This window comes from Strix uralensis, chromosome 3, assembly GCF_047716275.1.
Source record: "Strix uralensis isolate ZFMK-TIS-50842 chromosome 3, bStrUra1, whole genome shotgun sequence".
Lineage (NCBI taxonomy): Eukaryota > Metazoa > Chordata > Aves > Strigiformes > Strigidae > Strix > Strix uralensis.
Genome location: NC_133974.1, coordinates 72820473 through 72848193, shown reverse-complemented (window position 1 = coordinate 72848193; position 27721 = coordinate 72820473). Strand labels below are relative to the sequence as shown.

The 27721-nt window shown below is 39.1% G+C and overlaps 1 protein-coding gene across 1 annotated transcript in view; it reads left to right on the top strand.

The window, feature by feature from the left end:
- Positions 1 to 27721, top strand: part of MTHFD1L (methylenetetrahydrofolate dehydrogenase (NADP+ dependent) 1 like) — a 159321-nt gene that overhangs the window by 108208 nt on the left and 23392 nt on the right. The window contains exons 25-26 of the mRNA XM_074862861.1: positions 56 to 163; positions 1848 to 2000. Coding sequence (XP_074718962.1) covers positions 56 to 163; positions 1848 to 2000 — 261 coding nt within the window. The remainder of the gene's footprint in view (positions 1 to 55; positions 164 to 1847; positions 2001 to 27721) is intronic.

Sequence of the window (27721 nt, the reverse complement as noted above, 5' to 3'; positions counted from 1 at the left end):
ATCCTAGTTTTTCTTGGGTAATGTTCATCTTTGTGTTGTTTTCTTGTCTCTGCAGCTTCCTATTGTTGAAAAAATAAGGATCATTGCTCAGAAGGTGTATGGAGCTCAGGATATAGAGTTGTCTCCCACTGCGCAGTCACAAGTTGATCGTTATACCCGGCAGGTAAGAACACCAGTGAATTATGCAGTCAGGTACCTGCTGGATGAGAGTCTTAGGAAACCTCAGGGTGAAAAAGGTTCTCAGATTAGAGTGTTTAGTCAAGCTTTGCTAAAAGGCATGAGCTTACCCATGGTGCTAAACTGTGGAGGTCAGTATGGATTGGTTTAGATTAGATAGAACAGAATGGTTTTAACCTTGAAAGCTATCTCCCATAATACACATACGGTGTTTGGAATCATTTTGAGATTGTTGATGAAACTGTACTTTCTATGCAGAGTGGTAATTTTGGGTTACTGCCTTAAATGTGACAACTGCACATCTGCAAAAGTAGCAGCTAGTGAATGTGCCCAATTTTAACATGAACGTTTGTAACAGCAAAAAATGAGTTTGCAGACACAAAAAGACTTGTGCAAAGCTATGCACATTAAAAACAAAGCTCCTGATACTTGTAAAATCTTTTGTTTTCCTTCTGTTCATATTATTTTCAAGGGGTTATAAATGCTAGAAGGTGAAATAGATCACTGTTCCTAAAGCATGTGGGAGTGGGCTTTGTTATAGTTTGAAAATAGTTCTAAAACTCTTTTCATGTGGAGAGGTGAATGTATATTCTGTAATGGAATGGCTTCTGCACGTAAACATGACTGGAGCCTTTCTGTCAGAAAATAGAAACCATGGATGATGTGTCATGGAAAAATTCCTGAGAGTACTTTATCAGCCTGGTCAGACAGACAGAAGTATAGCTGTCTTCTCTATAATGCAAATCTCCTGAGAATTCATTTGATTTTCTATATGGAAAAGAAGCTTACTTAGTGTACTTGAAGAAAATAATCCAAGTCTTTATCTTTTCCTGCTGTGATTCTCTAATCCATTTTTTAATCTAAACGTTGGCAGTATTAGGATATATTTTCACAATGTCATTGAAGTATTGTCATCAGCGCTGGGCTGCAGAGGCAGCAGTGCCACCTCTCATCCCGGCCTTGTGAATTGCATCTCTGTTTGTCAAGGAATTGAACAGAAGAGTGGAAGGTGCCTGACTCAAGGTTACTCAATAACCTGGGAGACAAATAGTGTGAGGGGTGATGCTGAGATCCTTTCCCTGATTTTCTTCCACTTTTTGAGTAACTACTGCATTGTCATTAGTGAAGTGGGTGCCATCACCTCATGCAGTTTTTGTCTTGTTGAAAAACAAAGCAAAGCATCATAAGTCATTTGTGTTTACGTTCAAGAAAACATTAGTACCCTTAGAGAGTTTTGCAGTATGAATCCTGTCTCAAATAGGTATCTAACTAGTTAGTTAAAGCCCAGAGAGAAGCGCCATACTGGAGTTTTATTGAGTTGGTGTAGGTTTCTTGTTCAGTGTGGTACGCATTGTACAGCCTTTCTGAAAATAGCACGCTCTAGCCGTTGCGTAGGCAACTTTTGCACCTAACTCTAGATTAAGAACCCACTCTAGAAGCTGGATATCGCTACAGCAAGTCTCTGGAGACAGAGGCCTGAACTGAGAGAGAATAGTATGTGAAACACAGTATTCTGTCCATTTCTGAAATATTAATTGTTAAGAAACTGAGGGTAACTATTGCTATGTGGATTTTAGGGTTTCTAGAAGATACTGATAACAAAGTGAAAACATATTCTGTCTTTACTGTAACACTGAAAACATTTTTATTTTATTTCCCTTTTTTGTTAGGGATTTGGAAATCTTCCCATTTGTATGGCAAAAACTCACCTATCCCTCTCCCATCAGCCCGAGAGGAAGGGTGTTCCCACTGGTTTCATTCTGCCGATTAGTGATGTGAGAGCCAGTATTGGGGCAGGATTCATCTACCCTTTGGTAGGAACGGTGAGTACAGAGTATTCAACTCAATCACTTCCCTTCCTTTGACCCAGATTGTCAGGGAAGTGCATTTCCTGTTTGACTCTAAAAATAATGTGTAGAACCAGGTGAGTTCTTGGGTTTTTTATAATAATTTTATCCTCACACTTTTTGTAGCTCTACATTGATAGGAGAAGAGAATTAGGAAAACATAATATCATATAAGACCTTTGAGTACGGGGTCTGGAGAGAATGGCTCTTGCTGTTGGTTCCTTTTCTGATGTTCTTCAGTTAGTCTAGGATACTTAGGCACCCTAATGCTGCAGAAAAATGAATTTACAAGTCCATTGCCTTTCCTTATTCAAATTGCAGCCTGTAAATAATTGTAGTTACGTGATTGTATTCTAAATGCTAAATCTTTCATCTGTCATTACAAAACATTCAGTAATGTATTTAGATGAAAGGAATTGTGTTAGAAAAAAGTGTATGATTAAAATGATTGCTTTTCAGCTGATGAGCCTGATCTGTTCCCAGTCCTTGTGAACATCTCTGCTGGTTCTGTAAAACTAAGTTATGGTAGGAAGGGATAGATTTCTAACAGCAGAAGTAGCAGCACATTCTTTATCCTTTCTAGAGATTTAAACAATGAGGTGCTAAAAAGAGGCAATTGTCATCCTTTTCTTCTACCTGTCCTTAAAAGTACACTCAGATTAGAAAGTTCTTGATATTTTCTTCCCTGACATGACTTATCAAAGTAGCTGAGAAGCTACTTAGCTCATGCCTTTTGCCAAGTAGTTGAACTGCATCTGACATCTCATAGCATGAATTATTACTTATATGTAGCTGATTCATGGGATGGTGCTAGAGAAGGGATGCAAAAGCCATTGCATTTCCGGAAAGAGTACTCTCCCAATGTTATCTCATCTTCCCAGAGCACGGCCTGATTTCCTTGTGTAGCAGTACACTTAGGAAAGGTTGAAAGTTTCTAATCTATTGTTTTGAATTCCCTCTGAAACAATCAAGTGTTTGAAACAAGGAAGGAAGTACTTTCTGACCAGGAGAGTTCCTGGAGTTCAGGAAGCTGTGTCACTTTAACTCACTGGACTTGGGGATATGCTTTCCTTCTGCATGGCCACACTATGCGCATCCACCAGACGGGAAGCACAGCTGTGTATTTAAATTGTGTAAGACCAAATTCCAATTCCTGGTGACATAATAAAATTTGTCAGAAGTTCTAGTGTCTCCTTCATGGCCTGGATTCAAGTTTGCCCTGGAAGTTTTATGTCATAAAGTTGTGAGAAGGAGTGAATGTGAAGAATGGACAGTAACTACTCAAATCCATGAGGGAGCTATTCTGTAGGATGTCACAGTAAAATGTTCTTGGGTTGTGCATTCTGAATGAGTCACACTCTTCACACTTCAACACAAACTAGCTGTAGTTCAGCCTCATAAATCCATAGGAACTGTCCATAGGAGCAGTATAGACCAGTTGAAGGATTACCTCTCATTTTCAGTTTCTGCCTAGAACCAAAAAATACGGTTCTTTTATGAAGGACTTTTTATATATGGGATTTCTTACTTGGGGAGAATGTAAAAAATACGTCCAAGTTAGTTACCCTGACTTTGGTGAGAGGTTGTATAGCCATGGAACTTCCCATATCAGGAACTGGGTAGGCAGTATACTCTTAGTGTTATGTATTCCAAGAGAGTTTGTAGGGCAAGGTACTGTATAAACATAAGATCCCCAAGAGCTAAAAATCTAATAATCTAGACAGACATCGATTGGTTGGTTGGAAAATTTTGCTAACACTCAGGAATGTGGGACAGAACACTCCTTGGAACTATCACAATTGCTACAAATCAAAATGAATGAATGAATACGAATGTATTCCCAACATCCTTCCCATGCAATTCTTTCTCTAGAATGAAATTCATGGGAAGAGGTCCAACTTGCTGCCATTCAGAATTGAGAGTTGTGATCATCAGGAAATAAACTCTCATAATAGAGTTGTACCACTACTTTTGAGATCACTTTTCTATTTTGCCATCTTCAGATTTTTTGTGTGCGTTGCTGTCAGCAATAAAGTCTTAGGGCTAGTGGTACTTTTTAAGTTGTGCAAGAAGGAATATTTTTGATGTCAGGTTCCAAAACTGAGAGTCTTCCCTTGACAGCTCTCTTACTAATAAAGCTATCTGAAAATTGTCTACAAGAACAAAGCAAGTATAAAAGGGCATGTCCTGAAGGTTTAAAGTGGCTGAAGGTCAGATACTATGAGCAGAGGGATTACAGAAATCCTGGTGACAGCATATGGTGAAAGCATCCAGTCATGACAGTGGATTAGATTTCTTTATATAGGAAAAAAAGGAGCAGCATGTATTTTTTCATTTCATTACTTGCTGGCTAATTGTATTAATGGAAAAGGATCCTTAATACTGAAGCTGCTTAGAGCCTTCTTACAGCTAAGACCTTTCTGATGGCAGAATATTGGACAACACATTTGTTAAAGTTGTAGTGATAATTCTGATGCTAATTAAATGTCGAACTCCATTCTCAAAGCATACTTCTTACTGGATGAGCTCCTTGCACTCTAACCTGGCAGAATTTACCAGTGGTAAAGCAGGTTGTTAGAATTCTGCTCCAGTTTAGTCAGGAAGAGCATTACAATGAAAGAGATAAGTATCACTGAAAGATAATAAACTATCTGCAGTAACTAGCATTTGTAGTTTAACCTTGTCATTCGCACATGTAAATTACTGAGATTTGTATTTGCCCCAGCACTGATGGGCAAATTTTGGTTTTTAAACTAAATATTTAACATGTTGTCTTCATATTCTCTAAGCAATATTTGTTTTGTGTTATGGTTGGCTCTGGTTCCCTTACAGCATGGAAGTCTTTCCAGGAAAAGTGAGCTGAGCCTTATCGGAGGAAATCAGCAGTGAAACAAGAGGTGCATTTAATTAACACTGGCAGAGCTTTTATCCAAGTTCTCTGTGACCATGACCCAGAGGGCTACATCACTCTCACAGGTGGACTGTTGACATCACTGCTTGGCTCAGCAGAGTGATGGCAGGAAGGCTGCTGGAGTATATGTAGGAAACCAGTGAGGTCATTCACTAGCAATGCTTGGGTGGAGAATTACTAGATTTTTGTAGTATGTGTGTTTCTCTTCACCCCCACCCAAAAAGCCATTGCAGTTTGGGGCTTTCTCACATTCAGCCACGTTTCCGTTCTCTTTCATGTGATGTGCAAGAAGGCAGGCTGGTCATAGAAGTAAAACCTGTTGTCTTTTGCCTTTATGAAGTGATGCTATCAAATCACTGGTGCAAGTAATATATCTGTGTTTGAATCACAGTGAGATTTTTAAATACATACTACTCTTTTCAAGCCATATACTTTTGTTTTAATGGGTTAAAATTACAGGCAAGGTCCCTTTGGAAATATGTAGACCTTTGGAGCCATGCCAGCTCCCAAACTCTCACAATTAACTGACATCCTTCAGATATTAACATATCTGAAGAAAGGTTGGTATATTACAGAAATATTATTTTTCTCCCCGTAGAGAAAGCAGTTCAAGTCTCTGGAACTAGTTCTGAAACTATATCCTCTGGGAAGGAACTCTTAGGGTGACCCACTGTGGTTTGAAATCAGTTTATTGGAGCAATAAAACCCTAATTTGCTTGTAGGTGAGAGCCAGGACTGTTCTGCTAAAATATTACCTGAATATTGTAAGAGGGAAGAGACCCTGAAAGTAAATATTTTTATGAATACTTTTAGAAGGAAAATATTCTTCCTTGTTGAATGAATTTCTTCTTTCATAGCGGTTAAGGGCTTAAGTTTTGAGGGTGTCTGTGGAACATAAGCTGGAGTCCAGGCCCATCTGAAGTGAAATTGCAGTTTCCCAGTGGTGCATGAGGCCCAAGTTGTCCCCTAACTGTCATTTTGTCACTCCTCTCAGGCTGTCTTATGGGACAGCTGAATAATTATTGGTGGATTGCCTAATTCATCCTGATGATCTGTGTAACATATGGTGATTTTCAAAAACATATATGATGGTGAGATATTTGCCCTGTAAAGCATTTAGCTTACAACGCAATTTTATATCATTCACAAAGGAGTAGTGCTCTGCTACGTATTCTGACCACCCTCAGTCCAAAAAATCCTTGGTGATGTGGCATTTGGCACCTGCCTCTGGTGTTGTATAGTTGCTCTATTGTGGCAGTGCTCAGTCCCCAAACAGCTAGTTGTAAAAATACTAGGTGCTCACAGACTCCACAGGCTGGTTTTGAGATAACTGCAGTAAGTGTGGAAAAAGCAACAGAAAAGGAAAGCTATGAAGTTAAACTCACGTGGGAAATGTAGGTTAGCAACTATGTAGTTCTAAATTGAAAAATGCTAACAGGAAAAGAAAAGCCCACGCTCTCCTCTGTTAGATGATGTGCCTTTGCATTTATTACAGTTGGTGTAATCCCTCTTGGGAAGGAGGAAGAGAGGTTTTCTGAATTACGCAGGGCACATCGTTCCTGTACAGTGACCAGGTGTGCACATGCAGAAATGCTGAATGGAAAGCTGATGAATTGTTCAGGGTAGGATTGATGGGGCAGGGGCTGAGCACATAGGTAAGATCAATGGCTGGAAGTGAAGGTGAGGACAGCCAGCTTTAGTTCATTGTCTTTAAAAGCTAGAGGCTGAGAGATGGTTAGTGTAATAACAGCAAATCCACCTGTGTTCCTTGGTGGATTGCATGAAGTGATTGTGGTGGTATTGGGTTGGCCAGAGAGGGTCTCTGTAGGTGAGGCAAAAATAGGCCCAAATGAATGAAGGGATGAGGAAAAAGTTGTAGATAATGACGAAAAGGGGTATGTGGCAGCCTCTGGAAATGTCCCAGGTGTGTGGACTATGAAACAGTTAAGATTCAAGAATGACTATATCCATTTGTGGTGAGAAGATGAGAATAGAAGATTGAGGGGAATATTGAAAAGATGAGGTTGGCTGGAAAGGAAAAGAAGTTAAATTGAGAGTTATACCAGTGGGAGGAGATACCTGTAAAATGATTTGAAGACACATCCAAGATGTACATGGAGAACTGGAAGAGGGCACTGAAATAAAAGCCATGAGGGTAAAAGAGATTTGAAGATATTCCAAAAGCGTTAGTTGAAACAATGACATGATCTAAGATCTAGCCAGGAAGAAGTCATGGGAGTAATTGATGGATGTTGTTACAGGAGAGCAGAACATGCCTTGCTGATGACTAAGGATTTTTTTAGATTGCAGAGAAAAGGAGTAGTGTTTAGCTGACTTGAAAAATTTATTATTGTCTCTGTAATACCTTTTGAAAGTACATAGAAAAGAATGTATTTAAAAGATAGTTCAGAAATTTCCATATGCTCTGAGCATTTGCTGTTTATTTCAGCTACTTTAAACTGATGTGCATAAGCCAGTGCTTTTTTGGAAATACAGAGTAAATATACTTTGCTTCAGATCATTGCACCTCCCTGCCATAGCTATGACACAGACATATGGTCTTAGACCCACAAAAAAAGAAACAAATGAACAGCCTCTTTTCCTCCGCTGGCATTTAGAAATATCTTGACAGATAATGGAGGCAAGGCACTTAGATTCTGTGTAGTTCATGCTGTCTCTCTTGACTGCTCTGTTTGTTTGCTAGTAAGCGTTATTTAACCTACATTATAATATACTACAATGTATTGCCTTTTCTGAGTGAAAGACGAGGTCCCATTTCTGGCCATATCAGCAAAATTAATTTGCGGTTTATTACAGCTTCCTTCAACCTAGCCTTATATTCCTCCAAGTCCAGCAGTTGTAGTTAGCAGAACTGTTTGCTATTGAGAATCAAAAAGAAGTTGTGTAGGCATGTGTGTTATTTCAGCAAACTGAATAGCTGGAGGAGGACTTGTTGTTTTGGGACAGGATGAAACCATTAGACAACATACCACAGAAGAAAACAGACCCTGTGGTTTGGTAAGCTATTTAATGTTTAGATTAGATGAGATTTTTCTCAATACAGCCTCCATTATAAACAATTCCAGTATGACCATTGTAAAATTTGTATTCAGACTGTCCATATTATTTTCCCATCTTACCATATTTTAAGCCTTGTCAGAGATTTTTTTGATGCAAATGTTTACATTTGGCTCTAAACACTTGAAAATTAACTTTTTAGTGGCAAAAATGAATCTAGTGTATTTCTGGTATCAATCAGGTCATCTTTTCCAAATATATTTATATTAAATACATCTATAGAAATGTAACATTGTATTCAAGCTCTTGGATTTAAATAATAAGCATGTCACTGTTAACTTAAAATAGTTAATCTAAATAGGTCCCTTAAAACAGATGCTTATTTACAAGTACAAAAAGTGACTTTCATGTTTCACTTTAGTCAGTAAGTGATACCCTGAAATCACACTTTGATAGCCTCCCATCCCTTGTAGTGGGAATTTTACCTAGCCTCCTTTGCTTTGCATATAAAGGGGCAGAGGGCATTGTCAGCTGTGCTATCTCCATGGAAGGTATGGTAGGTCAGAGCTGCTGCAGAGGAATTTTTGAAACTGGTATGCCTAGATCACAAGTGCTTTAGCACATGTTTTCAGTTAAGATTAGCTGACTTGACACATCAGCTCAGGCAGTATGGATTCATTGATCAAGGGTAGTGCCTGGCTAGTGTGGACAAGTTTAAGCGATGCTGGAACAAAGATAACTCATTATGCTCTGAAACAGTTTTCTTCAGCGTGTTTGTTAATGTCTTGCCCTCATCAGACCTGTGAAATTGTATGTAATGAATTCAATGCAGCTGTCTTAGGCTTGCAAATGCCATTAGTGTAGGCAAATAAAATGAGAATCACCTGTAGCATGCATGCAGCCAAAGGGGGCACTTCTGTGAAAGCATAGTTTGCTCAAGGCCTACAGAGAGTCTGGGAGTCATTAAGATCCATGCTGTCTGTTCCAGTAAGACCTAATCGTAAGCGTGGTTGTGTTTTTTATCTGTTTCATTCCCTTGCCTCTGATTTACAGTCCGTGATCCCAGGCAAGAATGGATATAACTGCATCGGTTAAGAAAGGAAGAAATCAAGAGACTGCTATTCCATATGGAGATAAAGGCTTTTTGAATGATGCACATTAGCCTATTTGCATGGGGCTTGATATTAACAAAGATGTATCAGTTAAAAGTGGAAAGTGCAACTTGGACAGAAGCCAGCAGCAATTTTGGACCACTGCCCTTAGATTTTATGCATGACTTCAGACATGAAATAAGGATGTTGCAGTGGAAACATAGACACGTGTGAGTTTGAGCAGTTAGTGAATGCCTTGTCGGGCATTCTTCATGGCAAAGTGGGAAGCGGGCGGCTGAATCATGCATCTCATGGCAGCTTCTCCATGGTGCAGCAGTGCCTACCATGTAGGGATGAAATCAAATTATGTTTCATGCTCCCTATTTTTGTTTGTTCATCTTGATAAGCTTCCTCAGGTGAAAAAAAATCACAGTTTCTGAAAAGGTACCTCATGGTTCAGATGGGAAATTTAGAGATTCAGTCATTCACTAAGGAAGCAATATTTACCTTTTTAAAACTCTTGTCTATATGCATTTTTTTTTGAGAGGCTATCTTATGCTTACTTAAAGAAAAAAACATTGTCCCTTCAACATTCTTCCAGATACGTTTTTCAAATGCTGATTTGCAGAAAAAGTATTGATTCCTTGGTAAGCAGCAAAAAACTTTACAGTTTGGATCAAATGACTGAAATTTTTCCACATTGTTCACTAAGACAAACTATCTACCAGATGTAGATAGCTGTATATTTGAGTTTGGCAACTTAGTGTTATTGCAACTCTAAAAGTGATTTAAGGCTAATAGCAGGAACCTAGCTGGAGGCTGCAAGTCTGTGTTTGAACAGTTTTATTGAGTTCTGGATAAATAAGGTGAAAGATGTTTTGAACTTAATAATGTTCCCAGCAACTTGCTTTCTTTCATTAATTTTTGAAATATAAGATGAATAGTGTGCTAATTAATAGGAATGAATATTTGTGCTTACTGGTCAGGGGATTATCCTTGTTAAAACAGGAAATGGACTCTGATTTCCTGTTTTAAAGTATTTTCTTCATAAACTGCATGAAAATGTGAAGTTAAAAATAAGTTATACTTTTACATAGTAAAATATACATATATTATTAAATAACAAATAGCTTATCTATGGAAAGAAGGACATTTTCCACATTGTTTTATATTGAAATAAATGTATCCTGCACACACTTCACAAAATAGCAGTTATTGAGAAATTAAAAACTGAGCTCCTCTAATTTATTACACTTTGACATGGGCTTTATAGAAGTTATAATACTCAACATTTACATAATATCACTTTGCATTTCCATTGGAGTAGGCTGGCCTACATTCTGTGGATAACACTAAAGGATAAGGTTATACTGCTACTCCTCCTCTACTCCACTCACCCACACAGAAATTCTGAAGTATTTCCTGAGGTATTCCTCATGTGTCCTTATTTTTGAAAAAAAGAAGGTACAAATGTTGGCATATTGTATTTTGCCTTTGATAAGTGGTAATAGGTTTACTTTGAAAAGACCAATCTTCACTTTTGAAACTGTGAAATGTCGTGAACAGAGTGTTACCTTTTAACCATAATTGGGGAGAGGGTTGCATAAAACCACCTTGGTATTGGTTTATAGATCAGGACAGGTCCCCCAGGCGAAGTCCATTAAAAAAAGTATTCTCAGCATGGTACAACAGTGACCCCCAGGCTTCTACAGATGCAGTATTTTTGATACTTGGAGAGACTGTTTGACGCTGCCATGTGACTGTCATCATTTACCCCATGTAACGCTACAGGCTTGGGGAGGAGTGGCTGGAAGGCTGCCTGGTGGAGGAGAACCTGGGGTTGTTGGTTGACAGCCAGCAGAATATGAGCCGGCAGTGTGGCCAAGAAGGCCAACAGCATCCTGGCTTGTATCAGAAATAGTTGTGCCCAGCAGGACCAGGGAAGTGATCATCCCCCTGTACTTGGCACTGGTGAGGCTGAACCTCGAATACTGTGTTCAGTTCTGGGCCCCTCACCGCAAGAAAGACAGTGAGGTGCTGGAGCGTGACCAAAGAAGGGCAACAAAGCTGGTGAAGGGTCTGAGAACAAGTCTTATGAGGAGTGGCTGAGGGAACTGGGGTTGTTTAGTCTGGAGAAGAGGAGACTGAGGGGAGACCTTATTGCTCTCTACAACTACCTGGAAAGAGGTTGTAGCAAGGTGTCAGTCTCTTCTCCCAAGTAACAAGTGATAGGATGAGGGAAAATGGGCTTAAGTTGTTCCAGGGGAGGTTTAGATTGGATGTCAGGGAAAATATTCACCAAAAGGGTTGTTAAGCGCTGGAACAGGCTGCCCAGGGAAGTGGTTGAGTCACCATCCCTGAAGGTATTGAAAAGGCATGTGGTGCTTGGGGACACGGTCTAGTGGTGGACTTGGCAGTGTTAGGTTTATGGTTGGACTTGATGATCGTAAAGGTCTTTTCCAACATAAACAATTCTGTGATTCTGTTTGTCTTCCCCTGTCTGCTCTTCATCTGCCAGCTTGACTCATCTTTTCTCCCTACCGTTTTCTCCTCATGTTTTTTAGAATAAGAGTATATTCAGTTTTACATCAAGATTAAGACTCTCCAGTTTCATGCCTGTTCCACACAGCTTTGGGGAAATTCTGTTTAAGGCTTCCTTCTCTTTTACATGGTAAAAGCCAAGAACATTATTTCTTGGCCTGGAACTGGACTCCTAAGACCAGACCTTTTCATAGGCCTGTGAAGAAGAAATATGATCAGGTCTGAACTAACAGTTGGACAGGTAAGGCAAGAAATAATTTTATCTCTCCTCATCATTTTGTTACTGCAATTACATAGGAAAATGTATTGGTATGAGGTATCTGACCAACCCCAGTGAAACTTCTTGAATGCTGACTGTGATGCAGCAGCTGTGTTATGGTATATTTTTGTCATAGAGGAAAATTACGTTAGCATTATACAGCTCCCAGAACTCAGCAGCAGCTACAACCACCTCAGCATGGAAAGGCTTAGGCTGATGTGGAGCCCAAGCTACAGTCTGCTTATTTTTCCTATGTTTGGAAGGTGTATGTTAGTTAGATATTCCCAAACTGAAGTACAAGGGGCTGTGTGAAGACGGGCTTGGCTGTGGTGGCTCTTTAAAAGTCAGTATCTGACGCAGTGCTGAAATCGTGGGTTTGGCACGTGCAGGGCTGTGTTTAAGACCCGTCCTTTCATTTGGGTGTTTCCCAGTGAAATGTGCTGGGTAGTGGTACAGTCTGGGACAGCTGCAAGAAATCTGAGTGAGATGCGGCACAAGATGTGCGGGTGTTCAGTTTTATAGCAATGTTTGACTTGTTTGAAACATTTTAAACTCTTACCTCTGTAACCATGCAGTGGATGATAATCCTATGCTAGCTGTACCAAAGCTTTTTACAGGTTAGTGCCTGGCAGCTGGACATTCAGTTTTTGCTTGAAGTCATATAAAAATGCCTAAGATAAATGGAACATCCTTTTTAACTGATTTCACATTTTTAATAATGCTTTTCTAATAACATGTCAAAGTTTGGAGCTAGTTGTAGGCTGAACAGTTTTTCTCCAGGGACTCAGGATTTTGTGAAGATAAAATCCTGTAACTGCATGATATTTTAGGCTGGAGTGCCTGACCACAGCATCTTTCTTTAATAACCATGTTTCTTTAGGCAACAAGGAGTTGGGATTTGGGCTTAATAGGAAAAGGTAGTGACATGAAGAACTTGAGAATGAGCTATTCAGCCATATATAGGAATGTTGCAATTGGAAAGAAATATTTTAAAAATGTTAAAGATCTACGTATGCTGTCCTACTTAAGCTTAGCAATGCTCTGAAGACCTTGAGTCTAAACTTAACCTCAGAGTACATGCTTTCAGGAAAATTAGTGAGAATTAGGTAATCAGGTCATGGTTTCCTTTTCTGCACAGCCGCCCTAAATTCGTCAGGGACTATCTTTTATGTCACTTTTATAGGCTTTTACTTAACTTTTTTCAGTTGGAGACCACATGTCTCTATCAGCAATTTAAAAAAGATGGTTGGGTCCAAATCAGCTGGTTCTTGTTTCTGCAAATATACAAAATAGCATGAAAGATACTCACTTTTGATCATCATTTAGCAGCCAACGCATCAATTACTAAATGTATGGAGGCTTGTGATAGTCACAGAAATATCATTTATATCCCTTTCAATCTTCAGAAAATCTCTTTCTGATTCTCCTTAAATTCTGGTTTTATAATCGAAAACAGTCTATGAAGGAGCATTGAGTGCGTGTTGATGGGAAAGCTGCATTAATGCATGTTTAGGGAATGTGTCTAGCAATCCCTCTTACAGAGGTGACAAACTTTTTTTATGTAGTAAGCCACATAGCAGGTTAACACCCTGCAATACTGAATATTAGGTGTGTTTTGAGGTAGTTTTCTGGTTTCAGTGTTGCAATCAAATAAGCATACCGTGAATGAAAGCAGCAGAGGAATGTGGATAATGTGTTTTGCCTTTTAGTAAATCATCAGTAAACTCTTATGCCAAGATGATCTGGCTTTGTTACTTGCTCACTTAATAAAACCAATCAGTAGACTTAGGTCAGAAGAACTGTGACAGTTTGTCACCTATAGAATCTAGTTGTACTGTTTCTAGTCTTTTTTAAGCTTCTCTTAGATAAAGGAAAATAAATCTCCTGACCTCATTTTACTCTTCATTTATCTTTTCCACAAAACTGCGTGAAATCCAACACCACTTAAAGTTCATGCTTGGCTCCTTATTTTCAGTCTGCTGTGAGGAGCAAGAGTGCTGCTGGAGAAGTATCCTTGGGGACATCACTGAGGCTGTTGTACTCAAACTGTAACCTAAAATGTGCTTCGCAGAAGTACGGTGTTGAATCTCAGTGGTGTTAATTTATTAGAATTTTTGAGAAATGCTGATAACACAGTGTAAGAAAATCTTATATTATGCTTTTTCCTTTTAGACAATACTATACATATCACAATGTAGCAAATACACCCCCAAAAGTGCCAAAAAAGAAGTAGTAAACATCACATAGGTTGTCGCACCGAGTTGTTTTTCTCCAGTTCCATTCGCAACACTTGCCTCTCGCTGCTTAGAAGTTTGCACTGCATTTACACTACTGTCAAAAACTGACAGTGCTCAGAAATGAAGTGCTAATCTGGGAGTTTGTCAAGAAAGCTGTACAACAAAAGGTGTGACTTTTACCTCTCTTTAATCTATGAAATAAACCAAAATACAAGGGTCTCTGGTTATTATGCTGGAAAAAAATGCTGGTGGGTATCTTACATGCAGTACTGTTCATATTACGAGATTATGAATGCCCCGTTTCTCTGGTCACAGAGGAGTTCCCTTGTGAGTATCTCCAGTCTTCGTTTAGTCCGTGGTTGTTCAGAAGGCTGTCCTGCAGATTTCTCTCACCATCCAACTCACGCTTTTGGCCCAGATCCAATTTCTGGTTTCCAAGAGTGTTACTACTGTGTAGGATGTGTGCTGTTTGAAAGCAGTGCTTTCATAGTGCTTCTGTTCCCCTGGCTTTTTACTATTTTGTAACTGCCCACACAAATCCATCCCTACGACGGGATATTCAGGCTCTTGTATGCACTGTATCAGTATCCAGAGGAAATGCATTCAGTTCCTACTCAGCTTTGCCATTGACCGGCATTTTGAGTGGTTTCTCTTTCTTGTTGAAAGTGTTTTAATAGCTGTGTATTTGTTGAAAAGGCAGTTTTCCACCCATCAGTTTATACATATTTGACTCAATTCATGTCATTGCTGGAGGTGGGATGCAATGAATGGAGCAGTCATGTTTTGATGTAATAAGAATTTGCTTGTAAGTACAGAAGAATGTGAATTGTGAGAATGAATTTGTTGACAGAAGGATGCATCTAGTTTGATCATCAGGTGTTACTGGAAAATTTCTCTGTAACTGAACAAGAGAGATTTCTGTTGACCGTTTGAGAGTATTAAGAATCATAATTCTGTTGGTTATCCCCATTTTGTTTGTATTATGGACTGCATTGAAAATGCATGCATTTTTTTACCCATTGCATTAAACCATGCATTGTTTGTCTTAGTTGTGTTCAATTTTACTACACTTTATTGCAACACATCGATATAATTTCATAGATGATCATCAGCTCTTCATGACAGCAGTCAAAAGCCTGACCTTTCCCCTCCTTTTTCCCCCCTCCTTTTTCCCCCCTCCTTTTTCCCCCCTCCTTTTTCCCCCCTCCTTTTTCCCCCCTCCTTTTTCCCCCCTCCTTTTTCCCCCTCCTTTTTCCCCCCTCCTTTTTCCCCCCTCCTTTTTCCCCCCTCCTTTTTCCCCCCTCCTTTTTTCCCCCTCCTTTTTTCCCCCTCCTTTTTTCCCCCTCCTTTTTTCCCCCTCCTTTTTTCCCCCTCCTTTTTTCCCCCTCCTTTTTTCCCCCTCCTTTTTTCCCCCTCCTTTTTTCCCCCTCCTTTTTTCCCCCTCCTTTTTTCCCCCCTCCTTTTTTCCCCCCTCCTTTTTTCCCCCCTCCTTTTTTCCCCCCTCCTTTTTTCCCCCCTCCTTTTTCCCCCCTCCTTTTTCCCCTCTCCTTTTTTCTTTCCCCTCTCCTTTTTTCTTTCCCCTCTCCTTTTTTCTTTCCCCTCTCCTTTTTTCTTTCCCCTCTCCTTTTTTCTTCCCCTCTCCTTTTTTTTCTTTCCCCTCTCCTTTTTTTCTTTCCCCTCTCCTTTTTTTTCTTTCCCCTCTCCTTTTTTTTCTTTCCCCTCTCCTTTTTTTTCTTTCCCCTCTCCTTTTTTTTCTTTCCCCTCTCCTTTTTTTTCTTTCCCCTCTCCTTTTTTTTCTTTCCCCTCTCCTTTTTTTTCTTTCCCCTCTCCTTTTTTTTCTTTCCCCTCCTTTTTCCTCCTTAGAGCTGTTTTGGCAGCTGGAGGCAGGTTTTATTTTGATACATTTGACATAAAGGATGGAATGTGTCCAGTTTGGGAAGCAGAAAAGCTGGTAGAGGAAAAAAAGGAATTCCATCATTGTACAGAAATCAAGAGTATGCTTTCTGGTCCATCGAACAGAACAGTTTTTGCTTTCAGCTCAGGATATGCATGAATATAAATTGCAATTTAAGGACTTTCTTTTATTTAAAGGGGGAGAATTTAGCTATGTTGTTGGCACCATAAAACTTAACATTTTATGGAAACAAAATGGAAAACCACATTATGGCATATATTAAAAACAGAATGTGTAACTTACAGCTTTGGGGATCTGGCCAAGAGGAAGCTGTATATTAAAAAAAACAATAACTACATACAGGCTCTTATGAGGATCAGTCCTGGACTAAAAGGCGTACATGTCCAAATGAGGGGTTTTTCTGGGTGGTCAAAATTTCAAAATGAGCATGCCATTGAATTGTCCTGAGTTCATTCAAAGTATGTAGGTGTTTCCATGTGCCTGCAACGCCTGTGCAGAAACATGGGAGTACGCATACCCCCAAAGCATGTGTGTAGTTACCTCCTTTCTTATGTCTGTGCAGTTGTAAAGGGGAGCCTTCCTGGGCCCATCTCTGTGTTGCTCAAACCCGTGTTTTACTTCTTGACTATGAAGTGTTATGTCCTTTTGCATTAGTGTCACCACGTTTTGTTCTTCCAGGCCTACCAAAAAGGACAGAGGGTCAGGAGGGATGTCGATTAGAGGACTTCTGGCTTCTTCCAGGCGGGAGTGAGCCAGGGAATATACTGAATGAAAGGTGTGTTCTTAAGGCTACTTGCTTGAGCAGTAAGCAGCTCTTGCATCCTAAATACAATCTCAAAAGCACTGCACCCCTCCTGATCTTCAGCTCTCTGCCTTAGGTCTCCTTCCCACGTATTACTGTTTATGGGCTGATGTTGCTGACTCTGTATTAACTTCAGGCATGATCTCTAGAAACCATGACAGTCTGCAGTATTGTACTCCTGGCAAATGGGACCCCTGGAAAACATAATTTAGCCCTTGTCACAGAATGAGCTTCCGCTTGTTAAAATTGTTGTGATAAAATGTACTTTGCCTTCCAGTAAACTTTATTCTATAGTTTTGTGAAAAAAACAAAACAAAACAAAACAAAAGGAAAGTGAAAAGGCAATTTGTGTGAAGCTTCAAGGAATTTTTTGGGTAAATTCAGAGAAAAAGTTGAGAAATTAAGAGTAAATTTGAAGAAAAGATTGACAAGTGCATAGAATATATTTGCTTTAATTGTAAAATTAGTTCAAACCTTCACCTAAAACCATTTTAACTGAAGTCTAGAGATCTCTCTTGTATTGGCCAATGCTGTGAGTGACCTTTTGGATGTGTTGCATTAATGTGTCACTTTGTATGAGCAAAATTACCTACAGGATCATATTAAGCTGAAATTGGAATGCTCATTTGTAAAGTGAGGAGAAACCACCAGGCGTTCAGAGGATGACAATCTGAGTCTGTTCTCACTTGATGTTGTAATTAGGTCTGCTTTTCTAAAGAGATGAGTTAATGTGATCATCACTAATGCAAGTCATGGAGAAACCTTGCCAGGTACTTCATATTAGCTTTGTTCCATGTATTAAGTAAGTCTGATGCAATTTACTGCAGCGAGAACTTCAGAAGATAAATCTATGAGGAAGTATTAAAAGCAGGTGCTATAGGAGGGCAGTTCTCTTACAAATCATAAACACAGTTGCAGGAGCTGTTGTAAACCAACAGAAAACCAACAAAACTCAAAGGATTTTTGTAGTTTTATGGAAAACAAGTCAAGATCTAATTGACTTCTTTAGTGTTTAAAGATAAAATGAGAAAGAACGTGTTTGTTTAACGTCACTGCATCTTGGACCCATCCTTTTCTGTTTCATGTATCTTGTGATGTACTTGAGCCCAACTGTAGAAGAAACTGTAGGAGGACTGGACTTAGAGAAAGCTGATGAAACGTTTTTTTTTTTAATCTGTAGAAATAATGGAAGAAAACTATTTCTTAAAAAGGTAAAAAGGGAAATCAGGTGTAAATGTTTCTGCCTTTTCACTGCCTGTAAAGAGTGATATTTTTCTTACACAGTTTTAACAGGTCTATATAATTTCCATGGAATAAAAGATTAATTACGTTTAAAATTATTTGGCTTTGGATGCAATGGCATATTGGTTCCTATTTCCATGGAGAATGGGTTTTAAGATGCATATGATAAATTCTTAATAAGTAGTTCCTTACTGCTGTTTTAAACACGTATTTCTCAGAAACCCTCGACATCTTAATATTCCTTTCCTTGTTTGCTTTGGCTGTTTAGACTTTAAGGTTTTCAAAATGGGAATTCTACCTAGTTCATAGGCACCAGGGCACAATTGTTCCTGAAGTTAAGGCTACTGAGATGAATGTTGCTTGTACCACATTAGAGGTGATACATGTTCTCAGGTCTCAGAGAAGTGTGATTATAAGGACTGTGTAATAGCATTACTGCTGCTTCATTATTGCCATCTTTTAGCAGTTGTCTTCTGAAGTCACATCCCTCCGTTCTTTGCATTTGGCTTATGATATCTTCTGCCATTTGTCTGTTAGTTCAGCTAGTCCTTCCTCTGCTCCTGCTGGCTACTTTTTCACAAGTGGCTTTGATACCATCCCTGTTTGCACAAGACATATTTTCCCCTTGGCTCACCAGTCCCTCTCATTCTCCTTCCAGCACTTGTTTCTTCTCCCTGCACTGTTTTCCTGTCTGTCCTTCAGAGCAGAAATTGGTTTTAGAAATATAGAGAATAATATTGCAACAGTGTAGCAAACTTAAGGCAAAATCAGGAAGGGAAAAAAAAAAATCATTTTCAGTCACTCTGGCTGTCATTGCCGTGTACTTCCAAGTACCAAGACATGCCTGTGCGGGTTGTCTCCAGTGTTTGGGTATCAAGACAGGTGTGCTTGGGTGGTCTGGTCAGGCCTTCATGCAGTGACAAATCTCATCACCTCTTTCATTAGTTGGCACCGTGTGTTGGTTCTGGATGTGTTGTTTTATACCATTTGACAGCTAACAACAAAGAGTCTTTTGTCTCTCCATCCCGTTGGCATCTGAGAGTCACTGGGATTCACAGCTTCTAGTTGTTTCTCTTGCTGTGAAGGGGCCCTTACTTACCCATTTTGTGTATCATTTCATAGATGGCATATTATTTTCTATCCTGTCTTCAAAGCCATATTCTTCTCAATTCCTTTTTTTTTTTCTTCCAGCTGCTAGACTTCAAATGTTTTGATTCTTCTATTTAATAATTTTGTTTTACCTCTCCAGTAATTGAAGTCAATAATCATTTTCCAAGCAATATATTTCTTGTCTCCTGAAGTAAATTTTTGTATTCATTTGAATGGCACATACATACTTCACTATTTTTCAGTCTTTCTTGTGCATTCCCTTTGGATTAAGAGTCTTCTCTGAATAATGCCTTCAGTTGATAGCCAGGAACTGTGGATATTTACTGCAATTTGCAGACTCAATTACCTAATTGTAGAAGTGGTTGTTGATTTCTTAGTATGCCTATTTATGCCTTGAGGTATTCATGAAATATAAATAAGGTATGTGGTAAATGACCTTACAGTAAGGAGAATGGATTGGAGCTGGGTTTATATTTTGAGTAGTATATTTAACTTATATCACAAGTTACTTCACATACCTTTAGATAAAGTGTGTGAAAAATGTATTGTGGAAGCTGTTTATTAATTGATATAAAATTTGCTGTCAGTGGGCAGACAAGATGGCAGGCAGTAGATGTTTACTTGCACTACGGACATCCTTAGCAACTCCCAAATGTACTATTAAAAATCAATTTGCAGTGCCATTCTTCCCATTTGATAGGATATCATATATTTTCAGTAACACACCACGCCTTACACAAGTGCTTTTCATCAGTAACTTTTTGAAGTGTCACAGAGGAGGCGCAAGTGAGGTACAATTCCTGTTCTCAGATAAGAACGATATTGTTCATCACAAGCAACAGAATTGGGAAATTGCCTGAGTTTTGTGGAAGTCAGGGTGGTACTGCTAGCAATAGTACGTGCTGCTTGAGCATTGTTTGAATGGTAGTACAAACTGAGTCTTGAAATCCTTTGTGATGTTGAAGCTTGTTGTATTTATTCAAAAACATTTCCTTAAGCATTGTGCCAGATTAGCACATCCCTTCCATTTAGTGTCCCGCATGTTAACTGGCAAATGCCATAAATGTGAAGATATTAGAAAGCTACTGACCTGAATGTGTATACAAATTCAAGCTTATTGCATCAGAGAAAGATTTGCCAGTCCCTAGTTAGCTTACACAGAGCTAACACAAAGCTCCTGCGGTCCTACAGGACCAGCTGCTTGACCATGGATGAGAAATGCTCCCTCCAGGACGGTGCTGCAGACTGCGTGTGAATACATGTCCTTTTGCCTAGGGGAAGCCCATCCCCTTCAGACTGAAGTCTTCTCCTTCCAGAGAGGAGACAGGCCTGGAGCCCCTGGGCAGAGTGGAGAGTTAAGTACAGGGTAGGAAAGAGAGCAAAGTGAGGAATGCAGAGTTGTGTTAATTTTTGCACTGAGTATCTATTCTTTAATACTGGTTTTCAACCTGTTTATGTTAATACACATGGGTTAATCCTCCCTGGTCCCTGCTGTTCTCATGGTCTTCAATTTTGAAGTGCTATGAATGGTGTAAAATGTTGGTTTGGTTTTTTACTTTTTTTTAATAAAATAACAAAAAATTCTGATAACTAGAATCAAGCAACCCCATAACAGTAAACACAAAAAAAACCCACCTTAAATTGTTCATAATTTGAAGCTTAGATACTTTTCTGCAACCCCTTGGAGGGATCTGCCAATGTTTTAACAAAATTGAAGGCAAAAGCTTTGTATTTCCCAGCAGAAATTTTTAATAGCATCTGAGGTATTTGTTTTGCTTTCATTTTGAGTACTGATCCCATGATACGTCCTCCAGGCCAAGCAGCTGCAAAGCCTGTTCTTGAAATAGTTTATGAAACACCACTACAGTGTAGATGGTGCATTACGGCGTAATGATGCTCACTGCTTTAGTTGGAGTATCACCTCTGACTCCTTGCCACTTATTTAGTAAAAACTAGCTCTTTTTCAGATTTTTGCTTCCCCTTTTGGAGATTGTTCTTTATGGATGAGCAGAAGGCAGAGATAGCTGCTGATTCAGCAATGGATATAATATCTCAGAATATTGTTCTTATGACTTGAGCAAAAAGAAGGGGTTTTGTTATTTTTCTTCTGGTTTGGAGGTATTTGGAGTGGCACCTTTCCCACTGTAGGTACAGAGTATTTGGGGGAGGTAAAGTAGGTTCATTTCTGCTAAATCTTTCTAGCATTTACTTTTGAATCAAAAAGCTGCCAGTAACATGCTTAGAGGGCTTGATCCTGTACTGACGACTCAATGGAGAACAGACCCTGTGTGAAGAGTTATGAATATAGTTGAATTGTTCTTTGAATATCAAAATGAGAGACATTTGCTAACTGACTCCAGCTGCCTTAACAGCAAAGACAGAGAAGTATGAAGTCTTGAGAAACACAGGTAAACTGAAATGTGTGTGTTTGCATAACATCAATTAAAGAAAATACTGCACCTGTTTGTTTTCAGGACTAATTAAATGAGCCTTAAAGCTTCTGACGATAGGTGAGACATTCCTTTTTAATTCCAAATAGGAATTCTGTTTGGAAACTTGATTAGAATTTCAGCAAACCGCAGGTGCCAGCAAAGCTTGCTGTTTCAATAACCTGCCCATATTTCATTTTGTATTGTCAGTTTTCTCTCTGCCAAAGCACCTATCACCTCATGCTGCCAATCCATTTCGGTGCTGGAAACATTTGGAAAGCTTTGCTTTGTAGTGAAGATTTGCCCTTCTTTCTAAAATCCCTGTCTCATGTTTTCTGTCTTCATGACTATCCATTTAGCATTCATTCTTGTTCAGTTTCATTTCAGTAACAGGAGGCTTTTGAGAGGTGCAAAGCCTCTTCCTTCGGGGAGAAGACCTTCTGAAGAAAGTTAACATAGAAAGGAAAAGCAAACATTTTGTTGTGTATATCAGTGATTGGAAAAGACCAGTCTGTTTCCTGATTTCAGTATCACTCGGATAATTTGATTGGGTTGCAGAGTTGTTTTTCCTGTATATTGCCCACATTTTGAGTTTGATGCTGTATTGCTGTAGAGTGTGCTCTTTCTTAACAGAAAGAGGAGGAGAAGAGCAGAGGAAAATCCAGAGTTTTGCAGTGGTAAGCACATTGAGTTTGCAAGTTGAGTTGTCATGTTGACTTGTCATGTGGACCAAGTCACATATATTTTATAGGCTGTAAATCAGAAAATCTGTTCCTTAGACTGCTGTTTGAGAACTTGGTTCAGTAGCAAGAGTCGTAGTGCCACCAGTGTCTCATCAAGTTTCTTTTATGAGTTACTGGGGATGAACAGGCATACAGCTAATGCTGCTTCCATTCACCTCAAACACAAGCCACGCTATGTCCATGGCTGATACACGTGCAGAAATCGAAGATGTTTGTACTGTGCATAAGCAAACGTATACCCAGGTGGTGGTAGTGATGAAGATGTAGTTAACAGTTGCAGTACAAGCTGTTGAGGGATTCTGATTGTGTATGTGGCTTATTAGTCCCTGCTGAAATCTTCATGGCTACTCTTGCACCTGTTGTGTTAAAACTCACACGTGTATGCCTGCCATGCTTCTGCCAGGCATTGGGCATGAGTCACAGCCTCATTTTTGCCATGTAGGTCTGTCTTGTACTCTTTTAAGTATGGCTTTGGAAATAGCAATTTTACCTAATCAAAGCCTTTGGCAAATATGACATTGATTTAATTTTTTACATACTTTTTTCCTAGTATCTAATGTCTTATACTGAAAGCAACATGTTTTTCTTCTGTGCTCTGTGTAAGCTCCCTTTTATATGTCAACTTTGCTTTTATACAAGCCTTACTTCTTTTGTAGAGTTTTGTGTTTAGTCTGTCTTTGGTGCTATATGTAAGATTGTTTGTAATGTTGCTGGTATTAACTTGTAAGTTCAAACTGGTGAATTAAGGTACTTGCTCCCATTCCATTTCAGACCATGTGAGAGGATTTATTTAAAGTGTGCCTTGCAGCCCCACCCACATCCTCCTTGGAAATAAACCAGGATCCAAGCTAGATTATCAGTACCAAAGTGAAGAACCATGCTTGTCTTCCATAAAAATTTTCTTTCTTAATAAATGAATATAACATTTACTCTTCTACCTTACTCTGGAGATTACAACATTGAAGATAAATGTTACTTACAACAGCAAGCACAACAGTACTATCTGTCTTGTTATCCTTCCAAAAAACATGTGGTGACTAGCCAGACAGCAACCAAATGCTTTTTCATACACCTGTATGCCAGATGTTTTACAGCTGTGCAGATACTGCTGATGCTGAACTTATAGTGAGTGCCATGGGACAACTGATTCAGGAAAAGTATGAATTTTTCTCTTGGGATGGGCTGAAATGACAGTGAAGGAGACAAAGATGCCAGTCAAAGGAATTGCATGGCACAATCAAGAAGCAAATATTTTGGCATCTTGTTTGGGGATATCGCTGACATTGAGAGTTAGGCAGATTTCCTGTGGCTTCTTCACAGCAAAAATATTTTCCGTGGAACCTCAGTGTCTAGTGAAGTTAAAGTAGGAGTTGCTGAAGTTTGATTTGGTAACATATAGGTGAACTAATTCTAGTAATGAGCTGCACAGATTGAGGTTTTACAAAACTAGGTAGGAATTAGGGACTGAAAAAGTCCTATTATTTTCAAGGGCAGCTGGGTATCTGAATGTCATGAAGCTTTGAAAATCTTCTCATTTAACTTCTTTTTTATTCCCCAAATGGGCCTTTTTATTTCTTAGTTCTTAAAACTATGGACAGTTTGACAAAGGAAATGGTGCTATGATCACAATCCTGGTCCATTTTCTTTTCTTATGACTCTTATGATTATTTTCCTTTACAAAATACTTTGCAGCATTGATTTGAAGCTTGCAATATTTTGTAAGGAAGTGGGTTGTTTTTGCTATCATGTAATCTTTTATTTATTCAGCAATAATAACACACTGCTTTGTATGTCAAAATGGAAGTTCCAGGAACTGATATGCTGCACATGGTATTTGTAGCCAGATCCCAGTGTAGCTGCAGCTGGATTCTGTGTCATATCTTTAAAGAGAGGAAGGAGCATATCACACACTGCTCTGGGAAGGTGGCCAAGGTATTAGACATGAAAGTGGGCAGGCATATGTGCCTTTAAGGGGAGAACAGGGGAAGGAGTGCCGTCCTGGAAGTCTGTACAGGGATGGACATATTTTGATTGCTTCAGAAGCCAACTCAAATTTTGGATTAGCATCTGTAGTCTAGTCACTGACCCAAAGCTTTTAAAGCTTTTGATGAAAATCTGTTTTTAAGGTGGTGATTTCAGGAATTTGTTTACTAGTGACCTCCCAATCTGGCAATGAAACAGTGTTTTCTGGTTTTTTTTCTTACTTGGCTTCCCAGCCCGTGGAGAGGGGCTGCAAGCATATGATGTGGAAAAGTGCATTATATCCACTACTATGATCTAACTTGATTTGGAAATGCAGAATTGAAGAAAAATCATGTCAAATTAGCATGATAACTCAGTGTGAGAGACATCCATGTTTTGAGAGGAGGTGGCCAAAATCTTCCTGCTAAAACACAAACTTCTTTGAAGCTCTGTGTTTATGCTTACATAACTCTTTTCATCAATAATTTTTTGGTGCTTTTGAGAAGCATTGAAGGTAGTACTTTTCTAGGTTATGGAGTGTGAGTGTGAGGAGCCTGTCACACACTGTGATGGCATGGAGATGTGTGATGGCATATCAAATGGAACAGTGGGCATGGGAAGGTCTACCTATGGTTTCAAAATTGATAAGATGGCCATTGGCAGGGCACTGAATGCATACCCTTTGGCTCACTGGCACTTTCATCTAAATTTATAGCTAGCTTTTGCTTCCAAAGATACTGTGGGTTGCTAATGTGCTTTTCTGCCTTTACACTGCGTTGAGCTGTGCCCTGTCAACGTGGGGCATAATTAACAATCAGGGAGCACAGCAGTCCTGGACCCACATACAGCCAGGGACAGGTCTTCCCTCTGGTTTGTTGGGAATATTAGCTGTGGTGCTGAGAAGGTAGCTCACACTCTCTGACTGCTGAATGGATATTTCTGCTTTCACATCATGCTATGAAGTTCATTTATCTCCTGTCTCAGGCATAATATACTTTTAGTGGAGGGTTTTTCCCCTGTGGTTGTTTCCTGAGTTAGATCTTCCTTCACTTTGGCAAGGATCTTCCTTAATAAACAGTCTCATCAGCAGTTATTAGTTTCATATGACTGGTCTGTGAAATACACAGGATTATTGAAAGCTATAAAATTTGTGTTAGCTGTTTTCCTACATCGTGATCCAAACAATCTCAATTGTGCTTCAGTGGGTTTGATCATATAAATTTATTGCTGGTTACCCAGAGCAAACCAACAAGCTGCAACTGTGCAACTAGAGCTCAGATGAACTTATCCACTTATACCCAAAGCACTTCAGGGAAAAAATAGCTGTAAAATAAGTGTTAGTTTTCGTAACAATTGCTTTGGTTATAATTGTTTTATTTTTTTTTTGTAATTGTTACTTTCAGTCATTTTTTAGTCCATTTTAGTAACATTAAATTACAACTTCATTTAATCCTGTTTTTAACCCAAACAGTGAAAAATGTTGATACTCAATATTGCTTTATAGTGAAGTGGGAAAAGAAGAGTTATTGTGGTAGAACACAGTGTGCTACTAATAGCACCTGATGAACTAACATAAAGTATCATATTATTAATTGATTTAATGAGTCCTTAAATCCTATGATACTTGAAAGAAGGTTAATTGGTTGCTTCCAACATAACTGTAATGGAGCGTGTTTAAATGCATCATTTGAGTCTAATTTTCCTGAAATATGCACTTATGAGATTTTTCACTCTCCCCTTCACTTGCCACCCCCAATATTCGTAGCTCCTCTTGCTCTGAAGAATTTTAAGAGCATTAGCTCAAAGCACAGTGTTGCTTCCAGACCTTTATGTCCCTTGAGGTTAGGTGTGAATGGGTGCTGTGCAGGGCATAATCCCCTTCTCTAGCTAAGCAGAAACATGCCCATTTTGGCTGATGGTTCAGGTGGCAGGTAATGCTAAACAGTACTTGTCTGAAAAGTGTGATCAACTGTAATTGGTTTGACACATTTATATTCTGTATTAATTTTCTCTGGTTTATATAGACCATATGAAGAGCTGTGTGGAAGCATTGTGATTTTATTCTTTTCCATTTCATTCTGTAAAATAAAGTCACTTTCATCTCTTGAGAGGACAAGTGCCAGAAGGGCGGCTCAGCTTCCCTGAAAGCCTGTGTTTGACACGGCCTTGCTTTACAGGCAGGTTAAATTACTGCAGCTGGATGCTCTGGAAGGCCCTGCCATAAAGGGAAATGTGGTCGCTGAAATAGCTGTGCTGTAAGTCTCAGGAAGGCAAGCTGGGGCAAATGCAGCCCACGCACTCTGTTCTCAGTGCTAGCTCTCTGCAGAGTTCCTGAGCAAGCTTACCCAAGGTTTCTGTTCTAGCAAGACAAAGTGCTTCATTGTATATTGGAGGGAAAGTTTTAAGGTGTTTGGCTGCATCCCCAAATTCAATTTATAGTGCTGGAACCTAGAGGTGGGGCATGCATGGACTCTGCAGCACACACTGTGACTAATGTGCTGTGAACCACAGGTACAGCAAGCCAGAAATGGTGGGAGCATTGCAAAATAGTCGACCTTATCAACTCAGCCTGTCACTCATCATTTTGCTTTGGGATAGCTGATACCATAAAGAAAGAAAAAAAGTGAAAGTCTCATATAAATTCAAATCATAAACTGAGAACTTAAGTGTACAAGGAGGAAAAACTGTACAGGAAATTTTGAACAAGAATTGCAATACAATTATTTTAAAATAGTTTGACAAGAAAACATTTCCTTCATAGGCACTCAGAATAGCAAAAATATGTATCACAAGTATAGGTATACCTACCCACCTGTACACCCTTAGTGGCAGGATACAATTAAGGATGCTTCCAGTTCAGGAATTTTCAGGATAAATTAAGTCATTTAAATCAGACTTCAGAAACATTCACAACTAGGTTACATTGTCAAGGATATGTATGCTTTGACTACAGTAAGAAGCAATTAGTAAGCATTCATGGGGATAAAATTCCTGTGCATATAGGCACATTCATTTTGATTGGCAGATAAGTTAGTCATACTTCACAGTGGCTACCTTCCTGATCATTAGGCTGTCTTTTATCCTTCCTCCTCCTTTCTCTTTTCCCCCAACCCAATATATTGGATGTGCTGGAATAGAATCCAGTACAAAAGTTGCGTTGATATACAGTGTAATGCATTTGAAGATGTTTGGATCTTTGCTGGAAAACAAAACACTTTGGACAGCAGGAGAATTATTTCTCTGATGAAATGTTACAGCTTTATTTGTTTATTTATTTGAACCCTCTCTTGGCTGTCTTTATCCAAAGAACATAGTTTTTAACCCTCATTTGTAGAATTTTGACTTATTTCACACCCTTGTTCCTCAAAAAAATGACAAGATGTTCTTTTCATTAGGAATAAGGAGAGGACATCTAGGATTCAATACTTGCATCCATT